Below are 23413 nucleotides of genomic sequence, written 5' to 3'. Positions count from 1 at the left end.
GGTAAGCTGCTAGCCTACTATACACCAGCCCAAACTTGGCTAAATAACAGAATTTCAAAGCCCCTCTGATTCTGCAGAATACCCTGTGTTGGGTTCCTCAAAGTACAAGACAAAGCAGGAGGGAATTCCCTAACACGAGAGACTGCTAGGCTGGGCCTCCCTTAGCTACTTCTCAGACAGTGGGTGAAGGGGACCCAAAGGGGACATGACAGCAGACAAAAAGCAAGACATGAAAGAGCCCTGGGAGTCTCCTAGGACCTTGGTGTATAGACCGAGGGCATAGCGTCACTGTCCAGCACCCCAGGGAGGTGCCTGAGAACCCCAGGAGGCAGTCCGGGCTGGGAAAGAGATTATGCACCACATCTGATGTGGATCCTAAGTCCTACTGGTCTTAAGACAAAAGCTGTGACAAGGCATTTCTAATAGGAAAGAGGTGCTTGGCAGACTGTCATGGAGGGGGCTGTGTGGAACTACAGAACAGCAGGCAGGGATAGTGCTGCCCTACCACCCTTCCTCTAGCCCCCAACCCCATCCCCTACCCTCCTTGCAAAGAGGTGAAGGCAGGGTGGGAGTGGCTGGCTTTGAGGGAGGCTCAGAGGCAAGGTAAGAACAGGGCTGCTCAGAACACCGCAAGGCTGGGGCCCCAGGTAGGTACCAGCCAGGAGGCCAAGAATGGAACCCATAGCCCAGGGTCTGGAGGGATGTCACACACACCCCCACGCAGAGATTTCTTTGCCAAAGATAGCTTTTGTAATTGGAAAAACAGTCTGCACAGGGAGAGGACCACGTGTGGAAGGCAAAAGTAAACTGTGGCTAGCCTCCTCTCTCAAGGCCAGGGCGGCCAGGGCGGCCAGGGCGGCCAGGGCGGCCAGGGCGGCCAGGGCGGCCAGGGCTGAGAATACACCCTGCCCCTGGGGGACCCAAGGGCACCTTGAGGTTTCCTTTTCTTCCGCAAACAAGAGGTTACATAGCGCTCCAGTTCTCGCAGGGTGGACGGCTTTAGAGTCTCAAAGTCGATCTCGATCTCATCAGGATTGGAATTCTTGAGGGAGGGCTCCCGAGACTGGATAATGTGCACCACACGGCCCAGCTTCTCGCCAGGGAGCTTGTTGATGTCCAGGCTGAGCTGCCGCTTCTCCTCATATGACATGGGCTTGCACTTGTCCTCCTCCTCTGACTCATATGCAGGAGGGGGCTTGCTCTTCATGGGCGCTGGCTCCTTCTTGCTATGAAGGGACAATGCAGACACTGTGAGGAACAGTGTCCTGGGAAAGCTAGGCACCCATTCCTCCATTTGGGGCTAGGTGGATGGCTTCCACACTCCCACCAAGAGGACCTTCACTGCAACACAGGGGAGGCTGGCACCTTCTCGGGAGCACTCACTGGAGACAGGCTGCAAACCATGCCCTGTCCTCACCTCCTGCTCTGTGCTACCTACTATCCTCCCTCCCTTTCCAAAAACAGGAGAGCAAAGATCCATCCCAGAGGAAAGGGTAGAGATGCAAGCCTCCCCACCCACCGTGGCAGGCAGGGGTCCCCACCCAGGGCAGACTAGGGCAGGCACAGACCTCGCATTGCTGTTGCTGCTGTTATTTTTCTTGGTCTTTTTGGGAGGAAGTTCCTTGGCTTTGCTCTTCTTATTCTCCTCCACCTCCTCCTTCTTTTTGTGCTTTTCTTTTTTCTTTTCTTTTTTGTCTTTCTCCTTTTTCTTTGGTTTGTTCTGCTGGGGCTGGGAGAGGGCTGCAAGCTGCTCGTGCACGGCTTTGAGCTGTGGAGCAGACAAGCAAGACACCCACACCCATCATCCTGGTCTCTGTGTGGACCTCTAGGCGTCAGGGGGCAAGGGAAAAGGGAAGCCCAGAGAGGGGGCTGGCCCTCAGGCTTGTGACCTGCTGCCTCACCAGATTTTCAAAGTGCTCATGTTGACCCAGGCCACAGACTGCAAGGGTGGCCAGTGTCCCTCCTTGCTAGAGGGGCTGCCCAAGCTGACCAATACCGAGCTCCACAGCCATCCAGGAGAGGGTCCCTAAGAAGCTAGGTACTTAGGTCCTGATGTTTGGCTTGTAGGGCCATAGGAGAGATGGACATCCTGGTTCAGGCACCTCCTTCCAGATACTGAAAGGATCTAGAAGCCTCACCTCTGCCCGCAGAACAGCCATGTCTCCCCACCCCCATATATGTACAACTGACTCTTGAACAACACAGGCTTGACCTGTGCAGGCTACTTACATGTGGCTTTATTTTTCCCCCAATCAATACAGTACTATAAGTGTATCTTCTATTTCTTACCATTTTTTAACTTTGTTAATGGTTTACTTTACTGTTAAGAATACAGTACATAGGGATGCCTGGGTAGCTCAGTGGTTGAGCATCTGCCTTTGGCTCAGGGAATGATCCTGGGGTGCCAGGATCAAGGTCCACACTGGGCTCCCAGCATGGAGTCTGCTTCTCCCTCTGCCTCTCTGTGTATCTCTCATAAATAAATAAAATCTTAAAAAAAAAAAAAGAATACAGTATATAATACATGTAACCTATAAAATACGTATTAGTTTACTACGTTATAAAGCTTCTGGTCTAGAATAGACTATTGCTAAGTTTTTTGGGGAAGTTAGACACAAATTTTTCGACTACACACTTTTTTTTAAAAAAAGATTTTATGTATTTATTCATAAGAGACAGAGAGAGAGAGAGAGAGAGAGAGAGAGAGAGAGAGGCAGAGACAGAGACAGAGGCAGAGGCAGAGGCAGAGGGAGAAGCAGGCTCCATGCTGGGAGCCCAATGTGGGACTCGATCCAGGGACTCCAGGATCATGCCCTGGGCCAAAGGCAGGCGCTAAACCGCTAAGCCACCTAGGCATCCTGAGGCCAGCACTCCTAAACCCCACATTCCTCAAGGGAACCAGTGGGAATTCTGCTTCTGCTGGAACTCAGAACTCCCATCTTGTGGAGACTGCCCAGTCTATGGATTCTGGGGGACTGGGAATGGGGCCGCCCACGTCCTTACCTGCTCCTGGAGCTCTGCCAGCCGTTGGGCTCGTTCCTCTTCAGAGTCATCAGTGGAGCTGTCACTGTCTGAGGAGCTATCACTGCTGCTGTCGCTGGATGAGGGTGGGGCCACCACTTTGGTGGGGGGTGGCACCGCCGGGGAGGACACAGCCACCACAGGCTCCTCTGGCTCATCTGGCATCTTGGCAAAGCGCATCTCAAACACATCCTGGTGGGGGAGAAGCCATGCCCATGAGGGCTCCCAGGTGCCCAGGCATGTGTGATGGCACTGCCGAGGATGTGGCTCAGCATCACCACAGCCTCTTTGGTGGTTGGGGTTGACTCAACAGGAGGTAAGTGGAAGGGTCAAAGAGGGTTGGGCTGATGCTGACCACCCCCAACCAAACCTGTCCACTAAGGCAAGGAGTGGGCCAAGGCCCCTTGCCAGCTCTTTCAACACTCCTCACAAATTTCACTTTGAAAAGAAATGTGTTTCTGACATACTCACTACTCCCTGGAGACACAGTCCAGGTATGTACGTATGGCCCAGGTTACAGGAAGCAGCTGGGCCCACTAAGGACATCTACCTAGGGAATGCAGATCAGATGGCAGGTCAAAGGAAGGACCCACAAAAAGTGCCCTGAGGCTCTTGTTAGGTTGGTACTTACTCAGCACATCCCAAAGAAGCCTTCTGTATGCCAGGGCCAGACACCAAGAAACGGCAGTGAACAGAACAGGAGCCTCTGCTCACCTGGGGTTCACACTCCTCCAAGGAGGTGGGGTCTCCAGTTTGAGAGAGCATTCCAGGCAAAGGGAACAGCACATGCAAAAGCCTGCCCTGTGCTAAGTGTGCCTGGCACAGAACCCATGGCCAGTGAGGCAACAGAGCCTCTGCTCAGTGGGCAAGGGTCTGAATCTACCTCCCCACTCCTCATATCATCTCTGGGGCATGTAACCGAGTAGAGCCATGCCACTGGCTGAGGTGTCTCCAGGGCATGCCCGGCAAAGTGTAAAAGTTATAGGAGTGACTGTGGGGGATGTTGAGGACAGGCTACAGGAGGGAGTAAATCTTGTGAGGTACCAGTGACACAAGTAAAGGCCTCAAAGCTATTAAGCACGGGATCTCATCCCAGGAGACTGACGTCTTCCAACTCTTTAAGACCCAGGAATCTGATGGAACTCCATGTGGGGTCATAGAGCTTGGGGGGCAGCAGCTCTGCCTGGGCAGCCCGGTCCTCAAGCTGGCAAGTCCCTTCCTATCCTGAGGGCAATGTGATCATAAATCCAGTGATGACAGAGGACAGCAGTGAAAGGAAGAGAGCTAGCTTCCCAGCATGATTTTAAGACCTGCTTTAAGCCTGGAAAAAGTTAGTCAACATGGTGTTTTATACAAGAGAAGGGCCTTCCCCAAGTGTGAGTCAATACTCCAGCACAGCCCACAACGCATGGGAGGGTTGTGGAATCAAGTTCTAGGGCTGCTGTGTCAAACAGACTACACTCAACACAGCTGGCCCTAGAAGCCTCTCCTGCTATCTCTGGAAACATAGCTTCAGGTTTCCCCTCCCCAAGGCAGCTTGGAAAGGTGACCCAGGCAATAGAGTAGGTTCATCCACAACTGTCGTGCTGTCCCCTCGCCTCTAGACCACCTCAGTTCAGCCTCCTCCAAGGCAGCTCCTCCTTTCCGCAAAGTGACAACCTAGATTTTGCTGTCTAAATAGTTTTGCTCCTAGACTAAGTACTGAAAGAGTAAGTAATACCTTTTTAATACATACAGAAATAAATTCTGGAGCAGTTCTGAGAGCAACGGAAAACACACACACAAGGAATGAGCAGAGACAATCACTACCCAGGCTGCAGAGAAGACAGGGGCTCACACCAGAGCAGGGGACCCACGGTGCCCTGGATATGGGCAGCCCTAGGTCACCAACAGACCCACAAGAGCATCCATGAAAAGTCAGGCCTGCTGCCCAGAGGAGTGTGCCTGATGTGTCAAGACCCCACCAAGAGGGTGGCAGGTACAGCCAAGCACTCAAGTGTTGCGGGGAGGTGAGCCTTTACCAGGTAGAAGCTGCCTTGTGCCACTTATCTATGTACCCAGTCTCTCTTGCCAACTGCCAGATAGCATGATCCTTCCCACAAGGACATTCCTGCTCCTCCGCAACAGACTGTGGCTGTTGTGAAAAAGGCATATGCGGGGTGGGGGGTGGGGGGGGCAGAGCAGGACTCATCACTCTGGGGCCTCTTTCCACTCCGAGGGTATTCTCGGGCCCTGCCCTGCCAAGGTCCTAAGACCACAAACAGAAAAGAGCACAAGAGAGGAATCCAGGCAGGCTAGCTGGGAAAGCATTGCAGGACCTACAAGCTGGGGCTCCTGGCTTCCTGGCCATGCCCAGCTGCAAGACCTGTCCTCTTTCCACTTGCTCTGGCCCGAGTGGAGGACATCCTGGGAAATGTACTTGGGCCTGAGTGCCAGTGAGTCAAAGGCTATTGCAGAAAAACCTTCCCGAGTGGCTGAGATAGGTTCTGCCTACTGGGGTCTGTTGAATGGTAAACACAAAAGATGTGCTCCCTGCCTTCAAGGAGCGAACACAAATAGTTGAAAAGTGTAAGTGTTAAGGTAGAAACAGCAAAGGGATGGTGGAGAGCTTGTGAGAAACTTGAAAACTAAGGATGAGTGGGGGACATGATGCCAACAGCTGCAGAGATCCAGCAAAGATGGCTCAAAAGGAGACAAAAGTGTGACACATGAATCCAGCTGCGCATCCTGCTGGCCAAGTGGAGAGTGGGTGGAAAGGGTGTAGAGCCAGGCAAGAGGGGGGATGCCAAAACCAAATGTGATGTACCTAGGTCGAAGGTCTTGTGGGGAGGACAGAGACGCTGAGGGGTGGTAAATACCAACAGCGAGTATTCTCTAAAGGAACAAGGTCTCAGGCCTCCCACACTAGGTCCTGTAGTGTCTCCAGGTGGACCGAGCTTCTCTGCCTGGCATGCCATCACCTCCACCCACATTGCAATTCTCAGCATCAATTAGCAAAGCACACTGGTTTCAGAGCATGTGTCTCCTCTTACTAGAAATATTCACTGGGTCAGCTACTCTAGGCTACATCAGATTCAGCCTAGTGGGAAGCACACCTTTCTCTCCCCTCTAGTTAAACCAGCTGCCGGAGTGCCAAAAGGTCAAGCATGGCCAAGTCCAGATGTGGCTGTGGGGCTTGGCCATACCTGGGCATATCAAGGCCCAGAGGATGGGGGTGGTGGTGAGGAGAAGATGCAGGCAGTGGCAGGCCACTACGTGTGCCAAGTGCTGGAGATGCAGCCATGAGTGGACACAGAGAAACACACATTTACACACACCTCAAACGCTTCCTGCCTCTGGGATCTAATGCAGGATATCCCAATGCAATTTTCATTTTTCCTGCTGTAAAAATAATTGCATACAACCTTGAATTTGCACCCTTTTTTTGAAATAGGACTCTGGTAATCTACATCGGTACCAAATTTCCTAAATGACTCCTCACTTCCTGATAGAGCAGAGAGCAAAAGACAGTACCACCAGCAGCTCTGGGCCCACCAGGTGAGTTGATGGGCCTTAGCCCAAGCCACTCTTCGGCTGAGAAAACCCATTACCCAGATACTCCTGGCTGTCTTTGTGACTGTGGCTACCAGGTGGTGGGATGTGAGTTTTCTAAAGGCCTGGAATTTAGAGACTGGAAGAGGAAAGCAAAGTGGATCCTTTCCCATATAACTTTCCATGTAAATGCCAGTCCTTGGGCACAGTCTACTTAAGAAGAAGCAGGTCTAACATCTCTTACAGAGGCAAACAAGGACTGGGACTTTGTTGCTCCTCCTCTCTGGACAATCTAGCCATCTAAAACATGCTGATTCAGGAAAGCTTAGAGAGGAAGAGGGAAAAGCTTGAAATGCCATAAGCACAACTACCTCCCAGACAAGAAGCCTTTCACATTGGCTCTGCACTTGAAGCCGATACTTCCACCTGCCTCACAATAATGGAGAAGTGACATTACTTTCAGTAACACAGCAATACACCCTGAGGCGGGAAAAGCAGGCTAGGGGCAGAGCGCTGTGCCAAATGGCTCATCCAGGCACTGCCCTTGCCTGAAACAGACCCTTTTTCAGGGCAAGGACCTCATCCAGTCCAGCCTGGTATGTGGAATAAAAATGTTTAGAAAGAGGCTACACAATGTGGGGAAAATAGCTCAATGCTCTTGGTACGGGGAAACCTTATGTTTGGGCCATGTTCACGTAACTCTCAGAAGGAGAAAAATGAAGAAAAACCAAAACACCGAAGCAGAGAAATTAGAGATGGAGAGCTAGAATATATTAAAGGATTCTTTCTCTTCTCTTTTTAAAGTAAAGTAGTTCAGAATAGCAATCTTGGAGGTAACCTGGGTGGCTCAGCAGTTTAGCGCCGCCTTCAGCCCAGGGCCTGATCCTGGAGACCTGGGATTGAGTCCCGCGTCGGGCTCCCTGCATGGAGCCTGCTTCTCCCTCTGCCTGTGTCTCTGCCTCTGCCCCTCCCCCACAGTCTCTCTCTGTATCTCTCATGAATAAATAAAATCTTAAAAAAAAAAAAAAAAGAATTGCAATCTTGGTGCTGGAAGATAACTTGTTTTGTTTTAGCTGTTTGCATGAGGGAAAATAAAGGGTATGAGTTATCTGGCCAAAAGCTATTCCACAAGAGGAGGTTGAAGACACAGATCTGAGGGCACCACCGGCAGCTGGTGGCCATGTATGAGAATTGCCATAAAATGATAAAGCCTGAGTTCCTTTGAGGATGGGAAATGCAGAAGTAAACAGTGAAAGAGCAGCTTTGGGAAGAAAGCAGAACACCAAATTAAGAGCTCTACCCCCCCCTCCGGAAAAGTGAAAAAAAGGAAAACCTCAGCGAAAATAAGATCAAAAAACAAACAGGAGAAACTATAAGAATGTTTGAGACAGAGTGTGCCATTTAAATAACAGTGGCCAGGTTTATTCTAGTATTAAGTTTTTATCCTAAGAGATTCAGGACACATCCTTGGACTCAAAAGCAGCCTCAGACCCAGACAGGGGCCAAGTAAAGGAACAGGAGACCATGCCTCAGTTCTAGTGTGAGGGGGCAGGAAACACTATGATGACAGTCTGGGACAATGTTGTGGAGCTAACAGAACATGGAGGCAGGAGGCCCCTGAGAAGTACAGACTCACAGGTTGCCAAAAGCAAGCCACACTTCTGACCTGGAAGCACTCCACTAGGAAAGCCAAGTATGAGGATCACCCCACCCCTGCCCGCCCCCAGCCACCAGGTGGGAGTGGGACAGATGTGCAAACCAGCACTGGGCTCCAGCCAGAGTGCCCACCCCTTGTGATGACAGGTGATCCAGCCTAGGGCCTGCTCTGACTCAGAGCAGAAGCAACCCAGGGTCTTGGGAAGAAAAGGCTGGAAATTATTAGATGTGTAATTTTAAATAATAATAATAATGACAGCAAGAGTACTAAATACAGACTTTATTCTCCATATTTTTACGGTTTTTTTCCTTTTGTAATCTTTACGCCCAACATGGGGCTTGGACTCATGACCTGGAGGTCAAGAGGTACAGGCTCCACTGAGTGAGCCAGCCAGGTGCCCAATTCTCTGTAATTTTTAACCCCTGATCTTTCTACCCAAAGATAAACCACTGTAGAATTCTGGGTATATTTTTCCTTTTTTAAATAAAGCAAAGCGAAGTTAGTTCACATGTTGTGTGGTCACCTGCTTCCTCCCTCCCAACCACAGGTGCACCTGACAGCATGCATTGTGCGCCGCCTGAAACAACCTGCAGGGGCCACCATCCCCAAGGGCACCCAAGATGGAGATGTGGCCTCATGGAACGCCTACAAGCAGCCACTCCACAGCTAGAAGGCAACAGATTTCAAGGCCCTGGTGAAGAAATGTCTACAGGTGAGCAGTTACTTTAGCTCACAGCTGTGTCAAAGCATCTGCCTTACAAGAGTATCATTCACCAATGTGAGATAGGTCTGTTTTGTAGAACAGACCGGGCCATGTACAGCACATGAATTCTTGGCCAAGGGCAACCAAATGCAGGTATGGGGCAGGGGGCTTTCAGTGGGACACCCCAGAACAAAACCCAAGATGCCCAAGGCCCAAACTAACTATCCTGCTTTAATTATAATGAAATAATTTCAATGTAAAATGACACATTATCCTGGCTTGAGTCTATATTCAAAACAACATGCCCTCATACCAAAGCAAATGACAAAAATAAAATCTACAAAAGCCCATAGAGGCCTGGCTCACCCAGGACCCTAGCATGTCTATCACAGGATGTGCTCAGAGCTTCCTCAGAGCCTCACCTGGAGCTTGCGGGCCATGGCCACCACCTCATGGTCGGGAGGGTTGTACTTGTAGCAGTTGGAGAACATCAATCGGACATCAGCACCAAATTCCTGAGCATCACGGTATTCACGGGCCTCCAGTTTAGACTGAAAATACAAGACAGGTTCTTGTTGGTTATGCCTGCCCCTGTTCCAATGGGTATGTGACAGCCAGGAGGGCTATCTGTAGGAGGAAGCTGGCTTCTCAGTAGAGCAGAGGAGAGGTCATCACCTTAGTTCTCTATGTCAAGTGGATAAGGAGACACTCAGAAGCAAGTCTCAGGGCTGGGAAGTAGCCAGTTTGGTATCCCAAACCCACCCACCCTGATCACTGTGATGGGCTAAGGGGTAAGTAGACAGAGAACAAATGGAGGCAGAGCCTGTAAGGAGAGGGTTGGGACCAGTTCTGACCCGACATACACCAGTCTTGGTGACATAGGGCAAGACACTGGTCAAAAGGAACACAAGCGGGGGCCCCTGGTTGGCCCAGGTGACTCTTAGTTTCACCTTAAGTCATAATCTCAGGGTCATGAGATCAAGCCCCCATGTTGGGTTTTGGGCTCAGCACGGAGGCTATGAAAGTTTCTCTCTTCCCCTTTGCTTTTCCCCATGCTTGCTCATCAAGTTTTCTAAAATGAATAAATCTTTTTAGTGGTTGAGCATCTGCCTTTGGCTCAAGTCATGATCCTGGGGTCAAGTCCCATATCAGGCTCCCCACAGGGAACCTGCTTCTCCCTCTGCCTATGTCTCTGCCTCTGTATATAAAATCTTAAAAAAAAAATAAAAATAAAAAAAGAAGCAACCCAGGATGCTTCCCAGGTTGATGCCCGGTGGCTCATCAGTTGAGCATCAGCCTTTGGCTCAGGGCGTGATCCTGGGGTCCCAGGATCAAGTCCTGCATCCGGCTCCCTACAGGGAGCCTGCTTCTCTGTCTGCTTGTGTGTCTCTGCTCCTCTCTCTGTACCTCTCATGTGTAAATAAATAAAAAATTTTTAAAAATCTTTGAAAAATAAAAGTAAGGGCAGCCTGGGTGGCTCAGCAGTTTGGTGCCACCTTTGGTCCAGGGCGTGATCCTGGAGACTTGGGATCGAGTCCCATGTCAGGCTCCCTGTATGGAGCCTGCTTCTCCCTCTGCCTCTCTATCTCTCATGAATAAATAAATAAAATAAAATTTTTTTAAAGTAAAAAAAAAAAAAAAAAAAAGCACACCAGCACTGTACCCTCCCTTCCCTGTCCCATGTTTGGGCAGACTTACTCCACTCCCAAACAGAAATGCAAAATAGCTTAAAATAAACAAACACAATCAAAAGGCCTCAAAATATTACAATGAAAATGGCAGCATTGTGTGGCTCCTACTGAGAGATAACACCAAGACCCTCTCCATGACACAGAGCCTAGCAAAATCACCAACCTTCAACCTCACCTGGAGCACGTACTGTGCAAGATGCCGGTGGGCACTGGGGCCCAAGGCCACATCGTCCTTAGAGACGATGGCAAGACTGCTGTTTGAGAAGAAAATCCCCAAGCACATGGTCTTGGAGGTTGTCCTCACAATTCCCAGCAGGGGGCGCTGGGCTTCTTTGAGCTGGTAAGAAGAGATAGTTACTAGGGCACATTCACCAGAGCCCAAGGCCTGGGCCTTCCTCTTGGACCAGCTTAGGAGCTTCTGACCTTCTTTGTCCTAGGAAGACTGGCCCCCAGCTCTGAGGGGGCATCTGCTCACCTTGATTGTGCTCATGTCCATGGGGTGCTTGATGATGTCACAGTAGTCATGCAGACCCAGCGCCTCTACATCCACGGGCTTGTAGAACGGCCAGGCATAGGCTGCGTGTTTCTTGGCAAACATCTCCTTGAGGATGCCACTGCAGCACTTAAGCTGCTCTGAGACCTTGCTGCTCTTATCTGGCACTGGGTGCTGCTGCGAGTCGGGCACATCCTTTTTGGGAGGCTTCACAGGCCGGCTACTCTCCCGCCGGGGGCCCAGCTTGGTGGTCTTAGGCTCCGGGGGTAGTGATGGTGGTTCATGAATGGGGTCGATGGTGGTGGGGGTGGTGGTATCCGCTTTCCTCTTAACTCCCTTCTTTGTCTGCCGAGAGCACACGTGCAACAAGCACGGTCAGAGGTGGCAGCTGGCACAACCGTCCCTCAGATCATTCCTGAAGCTAGGTCCTTTCTAAGGTTCCAACATTCATGGGGAGTGGGGCTCAAAGGTAACTCCATGGGTGAAGGACCACGGCAAAGAAAGACCCTCTCCCATCACTCTGCTCTGCAGCTGGGATAGGATCCCTGCCAGTGGCAGGAGGAAGCACACACCTGAGTGCAGAACCTGCTCACTGGAGGCCAAAGAAACCTCCCAAAGCAGCTTTCTACTTAATGCCAGGGAAGTCGCTCAGAGTCAAGCCTTGTCACACTGGCCTCCCACAGGAGGCATATGCACAGTCTACATTAGAGGGGAGAAGGGGTCAGCAAGCCCCTGGGAAGTGGGTCTCAACTATGGGATATCCAGGCCAGCAGGGCAGTAGCTTCTAGGCCATGACTTAAACAATGCACAATACCCCCCAACCCCTGCCCGCAAAATACCCACAAGTGCCCAGGAGCCAGGACAGGTGACTGTCTCCTGCTGACCTCTCTGCTATGGAGAAGACAAGGGGGCAGGCACCAGCTGAGGTGGTAAAAGTCCACCAGTGGCTGGGCTGGGACACACACACACACACACACACACACACACACACACACACACACAGAGAGGATGCTCACCTTCACAGGCTGTGGGGTGGCTGCGATGATGGGCGGATGGCTCTGCACAGGCTGGGGGTTTGGTGCGGGTGGGGGTGGTGGCTGAGGGGGCACCGGTGGGGGCGTCTGCAGTGGCTGGGGAGGCACCACTGTCATGACGGGGGTCTGGACGATGAGGTCGGGGGTGACTGCAGGGAAGGGGTGAGGTGTGGCCTGCACAGGTGGAGGGTTCTGCTGAGGGGTCTGGGTCTGCGGAGGAGTCGATGCTTGCGTTGTGTTTGGTACCGTAGAGACACCAGGTTTTGCCGTCCCTATCAATTGTAAAAGGGACACGTGGTTAGATGCCAAGCCCAACACACGGTGGCTGACCTCATGGGGACAGTGTCACAATATGGTGAGCACACATCTGTGGGGTCATGGCACACAGTGTCATGGTAACTATTTGCCTTAGAGACAGTATAACCCGAACACCCTAGACCTCGGCCAAATTGGTCCACCTGCCCTTAGGTTTTCTGAGAGCTGCAGCACACTGCATTCCACATTTTCTGAGGCGTCCTGGCTTCAAGTCCCATATCAGGCACAAAGACGCCTTCAGGAGCACGGAGGCCTGGGCCAGAGGAGCAGGAAACACATGCTGAGAGTTAGCACCAGGACTGTAGATGGAGAGCGGAAAAATGTTCCTTGGCGCTTTTGGACAGAGCTGTCCTCATTCCCAGAAGCGCTGCCTTCTGAGTAAGCAATTCTGGCAGGGGGCCCGCATCGGCAGCCCTGGCCAAGGTTTCTGGAAACTGGCAAACTTCCACCTCCCTGAGCCACAGGAGGAGGCTGGACGGCTGCTGCCCTTTGTGATCGGCTCAGACTGCCTCCTTGCAGCTGTGCGGGGGAGCCCAAACATACAATACCCTGTGTCTGTCCCATGTGCAGATCAAACTCCTGGTCCTAGGGCACAAGGGCAGGGCTCTTGGATTTAAGGATACTGGACACCTCCTTGCAGGATCCACAGCTAAGAGGTGCCCCTCAGGACCACACCTCCCTGGCTAACCCTCAGCACTGTCTGGGATCCAGCCAACCCCCTTTGCTCCCGTGAAGCCACCACCTCTGGGCAGGGTGTAGGATGTCAGGTGAAAGCCTTCTGTAGAGAAGCAAACAACTCACAGCATGGGCCACCCTCAGACAGAGCTGAGGACGGCAAGATGCACAAGGCAGCTGTTCAAGCCTTTCCTAGACAGAAACATTTCATTGTTTCCCCTCCTCCCTCCCCAGCAGCTGCCTCTGGAATCCTGTGTCAGGCTGAGAGACGGGCAGGGAACAGAGTGGGTGCTGAGATGGACAAGGAGGGGAGGGCTTCACTTCGACTTCAGCAGCATCAAAAAGCAGGCCTGGCTCTAACATAAGCATCTTATGATAACTCAATTAACCAACCTCAAGGTTCCAGGATAGGGATTATTAGTTAAAACTGCCCTTAGCTGAGTTAATTTCTTTTCTCTAAGATGGGATGAAGAATTCAAATAACTTAAAAATGCTTTGAGGGTCACCTGGGTGGCTCAGTGGTTGAGCATCTGCCTGCGGCTCAGGTCGTGATCCCAGGGTTCTGGGATCAAGTCCCACACCAGGCTCCCTGTGGGAAGCCTACTTCTCCCTCTGCCTATGTCTCTGCCTCTCTCTCTCTCATGAATAAATAAAATCTTAAAAAAAAAAAATCCCTTGAAAAAAATTACACTTTCTTTTTAACTGAAGTCCATCAAAAAGAGCACAGCCCAACTATTTCTACTTTGTGAGAGGTCACGCAGTCCTGTGACCCTCTGGGGCGCATCCACCACTAAGCCTGCCTCCCGGCCCCTGGTCCTCCACTCAATCTGGAGAAGGGGTAAAGACCTGGGGGGGGGGGGGGAGCCAATCCTTGCTGTTTCAGTGTGAGGACAACAGGGCAGGGGGCACTGGAGGTACCTACCTGCTTCTTTCCTCCCACGTCCTCTTCCTTTTGCCTGGACTATCATGATCTCCGTTTCTTCAGTGGGCAGTTCATTGATTTTCTGCAAGAAGAGCTTCTCCAGAGCTTCTGCCATTAAGACTATGTCATCTCCAGGCTGGAAAAGGAGACACGGGGGTGAGGGTCAGAAAGCCCTCACCACCTGTCCAGACGGAGCAAGAGCTCCCCACCCTGTGCCACCCATTCCCTGCTCCACAGCATCAAGTTATCATAGTTAGGGTCCTTCCCCGACCTGAACCCTAAAGAGCCACAACAGTTATACCACCAGATATCACAGAGGCTCATGTGCCTGAACCAGCACCTGTCTGCCTGCACCTCCCTCTCCATTCTTTTAAGCTCTGGCCTGAGAAGCCATCCTAATGCCTTAAGTATCTAACAAGCCCTGCCAATCACTGACAGAAGCCCTCCTTTGACACAATTCAACCTCATTTACAAATATTTGAATTACACAGGATTTCTTGCCACAGATAAGCTAGCAGGGCTCTGACAAAGCTCCCCAGTGTACCCTCAAGGCAACTCACTAGGGCTGGGGCATTGCCTACCTTGAACTGAATTATGGGTCCCCATTCTGTTGCCTCATCTCCGACATGCTGTTCCCACTCAGCTCTAACCCAAGAACCTCATCTGTGCACATGTCACTTAAACCTAGCAGTGGGAGCTGAGACTTTAAAAAAACACAGTAAACTTCAAGAAACTCACCTACCCATCTCTTCTGGGCAATTTTACCCACTACACCAGCAGAGGCCAAAAGCTGAGTTCTGTATAGGGTCTCCCTCCAGAGCCGTTCTATATGAAAGGGTTGGTTTTAATCACATCTGTGGTCTGAACTGTAAACAAATGATCTGGCTTCATGGCACAGCCGAGCCGAAAGGGTTGGCTAATGGGGTTAAGAAGTGACCTTCAGGTCTACATGTGAGATCAGGGGACAATTCTACGGCTGTAAGTTGTCAATGGTCATGTCCACAGTTCCAGATGCGGTGGGGCCCATCACACCCTCTCTCACATTGAGGTTTCTATTTGAGCACACCTTTTCATAACTACATTTTAGTAGGCTCCTTCCTGACAACTTTTATCACCCAAATGGGATTTTTTTTTTTTAATGAGTCTTCACTATCCTCACAGCTTCTCTACTAGACATGCTCAAGAACCAAAATCCCAAGGGCACCAGAAGCACATGCTTCAAGCTAACAAGGATGCTTGGAAGTCAAACAAAGCCAGCACCCTCCTCCCCGAAAAAGAAACACTCAGTCACAGGCAAAACCATGGGTCCCATTATTTCTGCCTCCAAATGGTCTCCTCCCAACCGACTAGAGTCCCACCCGCTCCCAAGTACCCCTGTCCACAGGCTCCAGATGTGCCTGTCTCCATCTCCTCCTTTCCTTTCCCTTCCCCCCACTTCCCCTCCCGCTCTGGGCAGCAGGACATTTGCCACCACATCTCACCTTGTTGTAGATGTAACAATTTGTAAACATAGTGTTGAAGTCCTGGATACATTCCTGAGCATTCCAGTAATAGTTGTTTTCCAAGCGCTTCTTTATTGTTCCCATATCCATAGGTGTTTTAATGATTTTATAGTAATCCTGGAGAGCAAAGAGAGCAAAAGGCCAGTGTCACCTCCCCGGCCATGAAGCACTTATGGTGGGCCTGTGGATCTCACTCCAAGAACAAAGATGAGAGTCATAGCACAGACTGAAGCTCTTCCACAGTCTCACCAAGCAATCTCAAGGGGGAACCCCCACATAAAGTAAATCAGGGAAGAATTCTTAAATGCTAGGTGGAAATCTGGAGGGAAAACGTAAAAGTACGTCAACTGCCCTGGTCTGAGAACAGGTTGTCATTATGGAGATCTATGTTTTTTTCCTATCTTTTTGTGTGTGATGTTAAAATCCTTTATAATTTTTAATAAATGAGGAAAACATATAGCCTTTTTAAAAGTGGTTCTTATCTAGGTTCTACTTTTCCCCTACCATTTGAAATGTTAATGTCCACAAAATGTGAAATTGAATGGAAGCAGCATGGAAGCCCACCTGGCATTGGACCCCTGGCTTCTGGACATACTGAGGAGGACAGAGTAGAAGCCTCCACCTTCACTCAAGTTCATTATACTTCCATCTCTCTTACTAGCACACAGTCTTTCTAAGGACCCATTAGTAGTGCCTGGATATAGTTGAACTAACCAGGTTAATAAGGAATCTGGACAACATACACAATCCTCAAGTTAAAAAAAAAAAATCAGCAGACCCCACTCCTCAAACCTTTGTATCTTACTCCACAAGTGCCAAACAGAAGGAGCCAGATGGCAGGTATAAATGTTCTAAAGCCCTTCAAATCAGACTCTACTATTATCAGCTTTTCTCTAAATCAAAACCTACCCAAAAACTAAATATTTAAAAACAAAACAAAACAAAACAAAACAAAAACACCACCAGGTATTTGGGGCAGAACAGGAAACACACCAGGTTTCCAGGTAGAAGAATCACAGAGCCAAGACAGGGAGACCTGTGTGCATCTGGCCCACTCCACTAAGGACTGCAAACTCAAAGGCTCCCGTAATTGAAGAGCCCCCCAAGTCTGAGCCCAAGTCCAAGTGGGAACCCGATGGCAGAAAGATAGGTTTATCCTTTAGCAAATGCCAAGGTTTTGCCTGGAAATGGTGGACAGTACTGAAAGGTGAGCAGAGGGTATGAGATTTTAAGTTGCTCTGATATCCACGAGAAAGGGACAAAAGCAACAAGCTTACATGTAATGAGTTGCAGAAATCATGGCCCTGATCAGACAAGGGCTGCACGTGCATGCCTGGGTACCCGGCCAGGAGGCCATGAAAACAAATGGCACCAGAAAATCTGACATTTTCTATGTCATACTATGGCTCTGACCACCTTTCCCAAGAGAACCAAGGCCAAATATATGTACCTCAGTGGAAACGTATTTTATTCTATGGCCATTGATGGTGTCAAGTGCTTGAATTGCCCATGGCCCATCAAGTGGCTCAAGGGCAAACAGGACGGGGGTGGGGGGGCCACGGGGCGGGCAAGGAGTTAGGGGCATAACAATCCAACTGTACAGGTTTACTGTACAAAAGAGGCAGGCATTCTAGTTAAAGTCCAGCAGGGATCGAAGCAAAAATGCAGGTCAAGGTTCCTGGAAGGTGTCAGAAAAAGAAAAAGAAGGAATCCTTCTTTTGGTGGCTGTATTAACATTTCCTCAAGGATGGGGAGAGGTCCCCAGAAAACCAGGCTTTAAACATGATATGGCTCCCAGCTGACCAGCTGTGCCCTGCTTCTCTGGGCCAGCTCCTCGCTCTCCCACCTCCCTGAAGATACCAGATCAGCAGCACCTTTCCAATGGCCTCTTCCAACGTCCAACAGTCGTGGAGACAGAGATTCAACCTTGAGCCCTGGGGAGCCTGGCCTCTACCTCATGGTGAGCGACCTCAAACTCCCCTGCCACTGGACCTTACAAACCACCCATACCCATGTCTGTCCTGCTGGCTGGGACGGTGCCTCCTCGGGGTCTCCGTCCCCCAGCACCCACTTCTCCTCTGTCTTCACCCTCTCAGCCCCCTCTCTGTGTCTTCCTTTAACAAACCAACCCCTCCTCCACTCAGGCCCTGCCGCGCTTTCCCTTCAAAGCCAAATTTCTTGAAATGATGGCTTCGCATCCTCACCTTCTCATTCACACCGTCGAGAATCTGGTTTCTACTTCTGCGTCACATCTTCCTAAGGTCACCAATGCCCTCCTAAAGGCCAACAGGAGGGTCAGGTTGGAATCCTCATCTCTTTGACCTCCCTGCAGCCTCTGAGGTGGGAATTTGGGGGGCTGCTCTCTGCTCGAGCTTCTCCTGGCTGCTCTGCAGGCCTCTCACCCCCTCTCTGGTGTTGTTGAAGCCTCAGCCCTCCTGAATTAGGCCCTTCAGCTTGCTTCTCTCCCCATTCTTTGCATTTTCTATGGGAAGGTCACCCTTACCTGTGGACCCTATATGCTCGGCCCGGCCCAGCCCAAGTTTATGCTGTAACAAGCTCTCCCAAAAGCCCACCCACCCCTCTCCGGTGACTGGCTGTCTGCTTCTACTCCTTCTCGTGGTCAACAGCATGAACCGCCTCTGAAGCCCAGATCTGCAAGGACCCTCTTTTACCTCTAACCCCTCTTTTGAGCCAATTCATGATCTAGACCTGCAGTGCCTCCTCCTGACTTGCTCTTCCCAAATGCATATGACACCTATTCAGCAGACATAAATAAGTGGACAGTTGTCACAGACTCAGCAGCTTTCCAGACAGGAAGGGTCACATTACTGTACTCATCCTTCTTGAAATTGGATGCCTGGCAGAGGCTAAGGTTCCTATGCCGGTGTAGTTCTAACACTCACAGACCCTAGCCTAGGTCTATAGCAATAATCACCTAATTCCTCATCAGGGGCTGTATGGGACTTAGAGTACAGCAAAGGTTAACTTAAAGACAATCAGTCCTTGATGCTTTGAAGAGAAGGGAAAAAAGCATTTAACCCGTTTCTTCCCTGAGGCTCAGTTAGAGATGCAAATTGATCTCCAGAACCATTTGCTAGGGATGTGGGCAAAAGGAAAACTCTCTAGGGAGAGAAGAGCAGAGGTACAAAAGAACAAGAGCAAGTGCACTGTGGCTACGACACAGGTGGATAGTGTGCATAGAGGCAGTTGAGGGCACAGCTGCACCCACCCCTCTGCTCTCCAACCAGGATCCCTCCACGTGCTTGCTCCCTGAGAGATATTCCCCTACCTTTTCCTGCCCTGTGCTCTGGGTGATGACGATGATGATGATGCCAATACCAGAAAAGGTATTGCAGCAAACCAGTTCCCCTTCCACAGTTTGACCAACCACTCCACTAATCCTGGGCCAGCCAACCATGTCTGAGAAGTAGGGGGCCTGGGCTACTGATTGCTCCCACTTCAGCTCCCCTATGGAATCAGAAGGAAAGCTGCAAGCACTCTTTCACCCCCATTTCAACCTCTCTACACAGTTATCTCCTGGATCCTAATATCTAAGAATCAGTTACTGTGTGCCTCGGAACAATCTCCTCTCCCTTCCTACTTCTACCCATCAGGACTATAGAAATCACTCACTCAAGGGCCTTGTAAGTATTGGTAGTTAGTTCAAAGCTGGGCCCCAAAGCTCCCTCTGCCTCACCCCGACCTTGAGCCCACCCTCACCACTGCAACACAGGAAGACACCTAGAGGACAGCAGCCCCGGGTCCTGCCCAAGTTACTCACAGGGAGGTTTAGCTTGACGGCGTCCACAGGCTGCTGGAAAGGCCACGCAAACTGGTGTTTCCATAGTGTCTTGAGCACCACTTTGAGCAGATATTGCAGTTGGTTCGTCTGCCTCTTGGGCTTGTTGGGGTTGGAGGTCTCCGGGGGCGGGGGGTTGGTGCTGGCTGCGTTGGCTTGCTGGGGTTGGGCCTGGGCCTGCGTTGTAGACATTTGGGTAGTTTCTAGTCCATCCCCCATTACTGGCAGATTTCTTAATCTCGTCCCAGGGCCGCTCTCCGCAGACATGCTACTGATCCCATCACATTCTTCACTGGGCACTCTACAAGGAAAGAGAAAAGCCATCCATCATCAGAAACCAGGAAGCAGATGGACACCATGCATAGTAACAGGTGGCTGTGACCCCCAAGGGCTGAGCATCTCTGGTGGAAAGTGGTCAAGCTGACCAGAGAGCCACTCCTTTAGCCACTGACTAAAAAGGGCCCCTGGGTCAGCTCTCCTCAAAGATGCCTCCTATAGCAGGGAAGATATCAAACACCAACAGCGAGGGGCGTGAGGGACATAGTTCAGAGAGAAGAGCTGAGCATGAGCAGGCAAGGGCTGTGGGAATCCATCGGAAAGGGGTAGAATAAGCAACAAACTAGGTTTTCACAACATCTGAGAGGTTTTTTGTTTTTTCAAGATTTTATTTATTTATTCATGAGAGACACACAGAAAGAGGCAGAGACACAGGCAGAGGGAGAAGCAGGCTCCATGCAGGGAGCCCGACGTAGGACTCCATCCCGGGTCTCCAGGATCACGCCCTGGGCTGAAAGTGGCACTAAACCGCTGAGGCACCTGGGCTGCCCCCATCTGAGTTTTTATGGGACACTGCCTGTGTGGGAGATAGGATGATTTGTGAGCCCCCATATATGTCCTTTACATCAAAATTCTTTGCTCTTGAGGCTCAAGAAATATCGAGCCAAGTCAGTAATTCTGTTTGGTGATTGGGGGGGGGACAGGAACGGAGATTGGCTCACACAGCCCCTGTGTGAGTGCTCAAGGTAAAGCCTCACACTCACTAAGAACATTTCCTTGGTAACTGAAAATAATATGTTTGCTGATTCAAGATATCCTACAAGATAACTGCTGATAACCTAAAAATGAATCCACATTCAACCTAACACTTTATTAACCAGATTTTCAAAGTTTATTTAGAGAGAAATAAGGCACCTCTTGTGACCTGCACAAGGGGGTGTGAGAAATATAGCTCAATGCCTGTGTGAGCACCCCATCCTGTATACTCCCCTCACCTGAATGACCCCTGCTTCAGGCCATGCCAACAACACAAATCCTGCCACAAGCATCCTCACAATGGCAACTCTGTGCATCTGGTCCAATTATTCTAACAAAACCACAGATCAGGGGGTACATGCTGTTAAGGCAAACTGCCCTCGAGAAACACACTAACCCACCCTCTATTAACGAGATGAAACATCTGTTCAAATGCGTACTTATTTGACATTCTTTCTGTGTACCGTGTTTCTGACACTTCTACTGGCAGGAAAAAAGGAAAATCACCTTTAAACTCAGTCCCTGGAATAAGAAAGACTTTGTAATCTACAAGTCACCTGCATCTAATGAGCATCTCCAGTAATAAACTAGAAGTTGAGTGGGGGTAAGAAAATGTCTCTGGCTGGGAAAGTCAGGCAATGGCTAAGGAAAAAGGGGCAGGTTTTACAATCACACTCTGGTATGGCAGACAGGGGACGAAAAGACAGGACAAGTTCACTGGCTCTGTCACAGTTTTCTTTCTGGAACACACTTACCACATGCTAGGCCCTCTGGTTGCTAAGGAATTCCTTTATAATTCAATCCAAGCGTAATTTAAACCAAGGTCCTCACAAAGGTTTTTGTAAATGCAGTCCTGGCAAGTTACCAAATTTGAAAAGCACCAAGGGAAAGCTTGCTGTGTAAATGCAACTTGGTGCTGAGTCTCTTCTAGGGGGCTGTGGAAAGCTGGAGCTCCTGGCCTGAGGCTGACCACTCCCACACATGTGTTCTAGATGCAGGGTAAGCCCCCCAAACTGACAAAACTGATTTGGTCAATGAGACAGCATTCCTTCCAGGGTGCTCTGGCTGCTGACTGCAGGTCTAGCTGTCAACTGGCTAGTGAACAGTTAGAGGACCTTGCTACAACGAGGAGGCTGGTGCAAGGAAGGGATCCAGGTGGGAATAGCCCAAGGCCATCACATGCAAGACCCTTCATCTTACATAGTCTGAGAACTGAAGCCATGTTTGCTTTAAGAGGAAAGACTGTTCTTTAATCCTTTTTCACCAAACCGTAAGAGACCTACGAGTGGCTTTTGTCTTTCCACTGATGGGATGCCAATCACTCAAAACCCCAAACTGAATAATTCGTTGATCATTTAGCTCACAGGAGGCACAACACTGTGGAAAGAAACACTAGTGCTACTATCCAAGGCACTGGAGGGTGGGTTTGTTACAGCAGTGCACCTTAGAGGAGTCTAGATGTGGCCTTTAGCATCCAGTACTAAGCTCAGATATTTAATGTGGCCCAACTGTGTCCAAGACACCAGGTGAGTATTTATAGTCTGGGCCCTCTCAGGGTCCTCCTGAGATTCAAGAAGGGGAGAGAAGCTCCTATGGCAACCTCTAAATATGTGTGTGCCCTACCACGAGAACACCAGCTCAGGAAGAATACTTACAGGGACAGTAGGTGTGAAGCCATTTCCTGGTACCTATTGCATGGTGCTAAAGATGGGGAACTGGACAGCACTCTGGAAAGCCCCCAAGTCAAGAGTGGTGCTCCAGAAGTTCAGGACAACAAAGGGGCATTTCTCCCTAAAGCAACCTCACTTGAAGGTGGGATCAATGAGAATTATCGTGGACTACAATAGTTTCCAGAGGCAGATGTGACTGGATAGGCCTGCTCCAGACTCTGAAGACATAAGATACTTCCTCTCTCCCATCAGGGGTACTTCTGGTACAAGTCTGGCCAGAATCAATGGCCATGGGGTCCTGGAAAGAAGTGCTTGGGTCATGAATCAAGGCAGGACAGCAGGGATGGAGGCACTATTGGTGGGAGGGAGGCACATGAGGGCTGTATGAGGTAAGCCCAGCTGGAAGCTAAGAAAGGACAAGATTGGCCCTGGGGCCCAGTGACTTTGAGTAAATGCACCCAAATGAGAACAGAAAGGAGGCCACATATCGATCCAGGGAGGGGAAGCATCCAAAGGGTGGGATAAGGTGTGGAACCATTAGAAAGAGCTTGCTCAGAAGAGAGAACAGGGGGAGGGGTGGGGTGGTGTGTGTGACACCATGGAGCCAGGCTGAATTACATAACACTGAGTATGACATGGGGAGAAGGAAGGAAGTACTCTGGAAGCTGCATTCAGCCATGCATGGAAGCCTTCACAAAGTATGCCTTCATGGCTGAGGTGAGCAGCAAAGAAGACAGAGAAGGGTTTCTCCAAGCTCAGAGATTTAATAAATAAAGAGTGGGACCTTAATCTCAGAGAAGCAAGGTCTACAGCCACCTGAGTGTGACATGCCAGGGCTCAAGTGGAGCTGTGGGAGGGTTCACAGGGCAGCTTTAGGTGGATGGCATTTAATCACCCCGTGTGTGTTCCTGTTTTCATTTCACTCATTCCAGTGTTGACAAGGAAGAGTCCCTGTCTGGTGCCAGTGTGAAAAGTTGTGCACAGAGGTGTCAGCAGACAGTATGATCATTTACACAGAATTTAACAATGCTGTTTTGTTCTCACGAATATTTTTACTCATACTCATGTGTGGCTCTTGATTCAGTTACCTTTTAACATAAAGGTACTATAGGGGCACCTGTGTGGCTCAGTTGGTTAGGAGCCTGCCTGCCTTCGGCCAGGTCATGATCCTGGGTCCTGGGATCCAGCCCCACGTCAGGCTCTCTGCTTGGCAGGGAGCCTGCTTCTTCCTCTCCCTCTGCCCATTCCTCCCTTGCTTATGCCTCCCTCTGTCAAATAAAGAAAATCTTTTTAAAAATAAAAATATGGGCAGCCCTGGTGGCCCAGCAGTTTGGCGCTTGCCTTCGGCCCAGGGTGTGATCCTGGAGA

At 50.2% G+C, this 23413-nt stretch overlaps 1 protein-coding gene across 1 annotated transcript in view; it reads right to left on the bottom strand.

Annotated features, from left to right (window-relative positions):
- Positions 1-19644, bottom strand: part of BRD4 (bromodomain containing 4) — a 37455-nt gene extending 17811 nt beyond the window's left edge. The window contains exons 1-9 of the mRNA XM_055342741.1: positions 19326-19644; positions 15524-15661; positions 14043-14178; positions 12113-12402; positions 11079-11441; positions 9335-9463; positions 3004-3213; positions 1569-1768; positions 931-1226 (exon numbers count right to left, since the gene is read on the bottom strand). Of these exons, the coding sequence (XP_055198716.1) occupies positions 931-1226; positions 1569-1768; positions 3004-3213; positions 9335-9463; positions 11079-11441; positions 12113-12402; positions 14043-14178; positions 15524-15661; positions 19326-19610 (2047 nt within the window). The 5' untranslated portion in view covers positions 19611-19644. The remainder of the gene's footprint in view (positions 1-930; positions 1227-1568; positions 1769-3003; positions 3214-9334; positions 9464-11078; positions 11442-12112; positions 12403-14042; positions 14179-15523; positions 15662-19325) is intronic.
- Positions 19645-23413: the final 3769 nt, after the last annotated feature.

The sequence above is a fragment of the Nyctereutes procyonoides genome, unplaced genomic scaffold (genome assembly GCF_905146905.1).
Source record: "Nyctereutes procyonoides isolate TBG_1078 unplaced genomic scaffold, NYPRO_anot_genome, whole genome shotgun sequence".
Classification (NCBI taxonomy): domain Eukaryota; kingdom Metazoa; phylum Chordata; class Mammalia; order Carnivora; family Canidae; genus Nyctereutes; species Nyctereutes procyonoides.
This window is presented reverse-complemented; position numbering and strand designations above follow the sequence as displayed.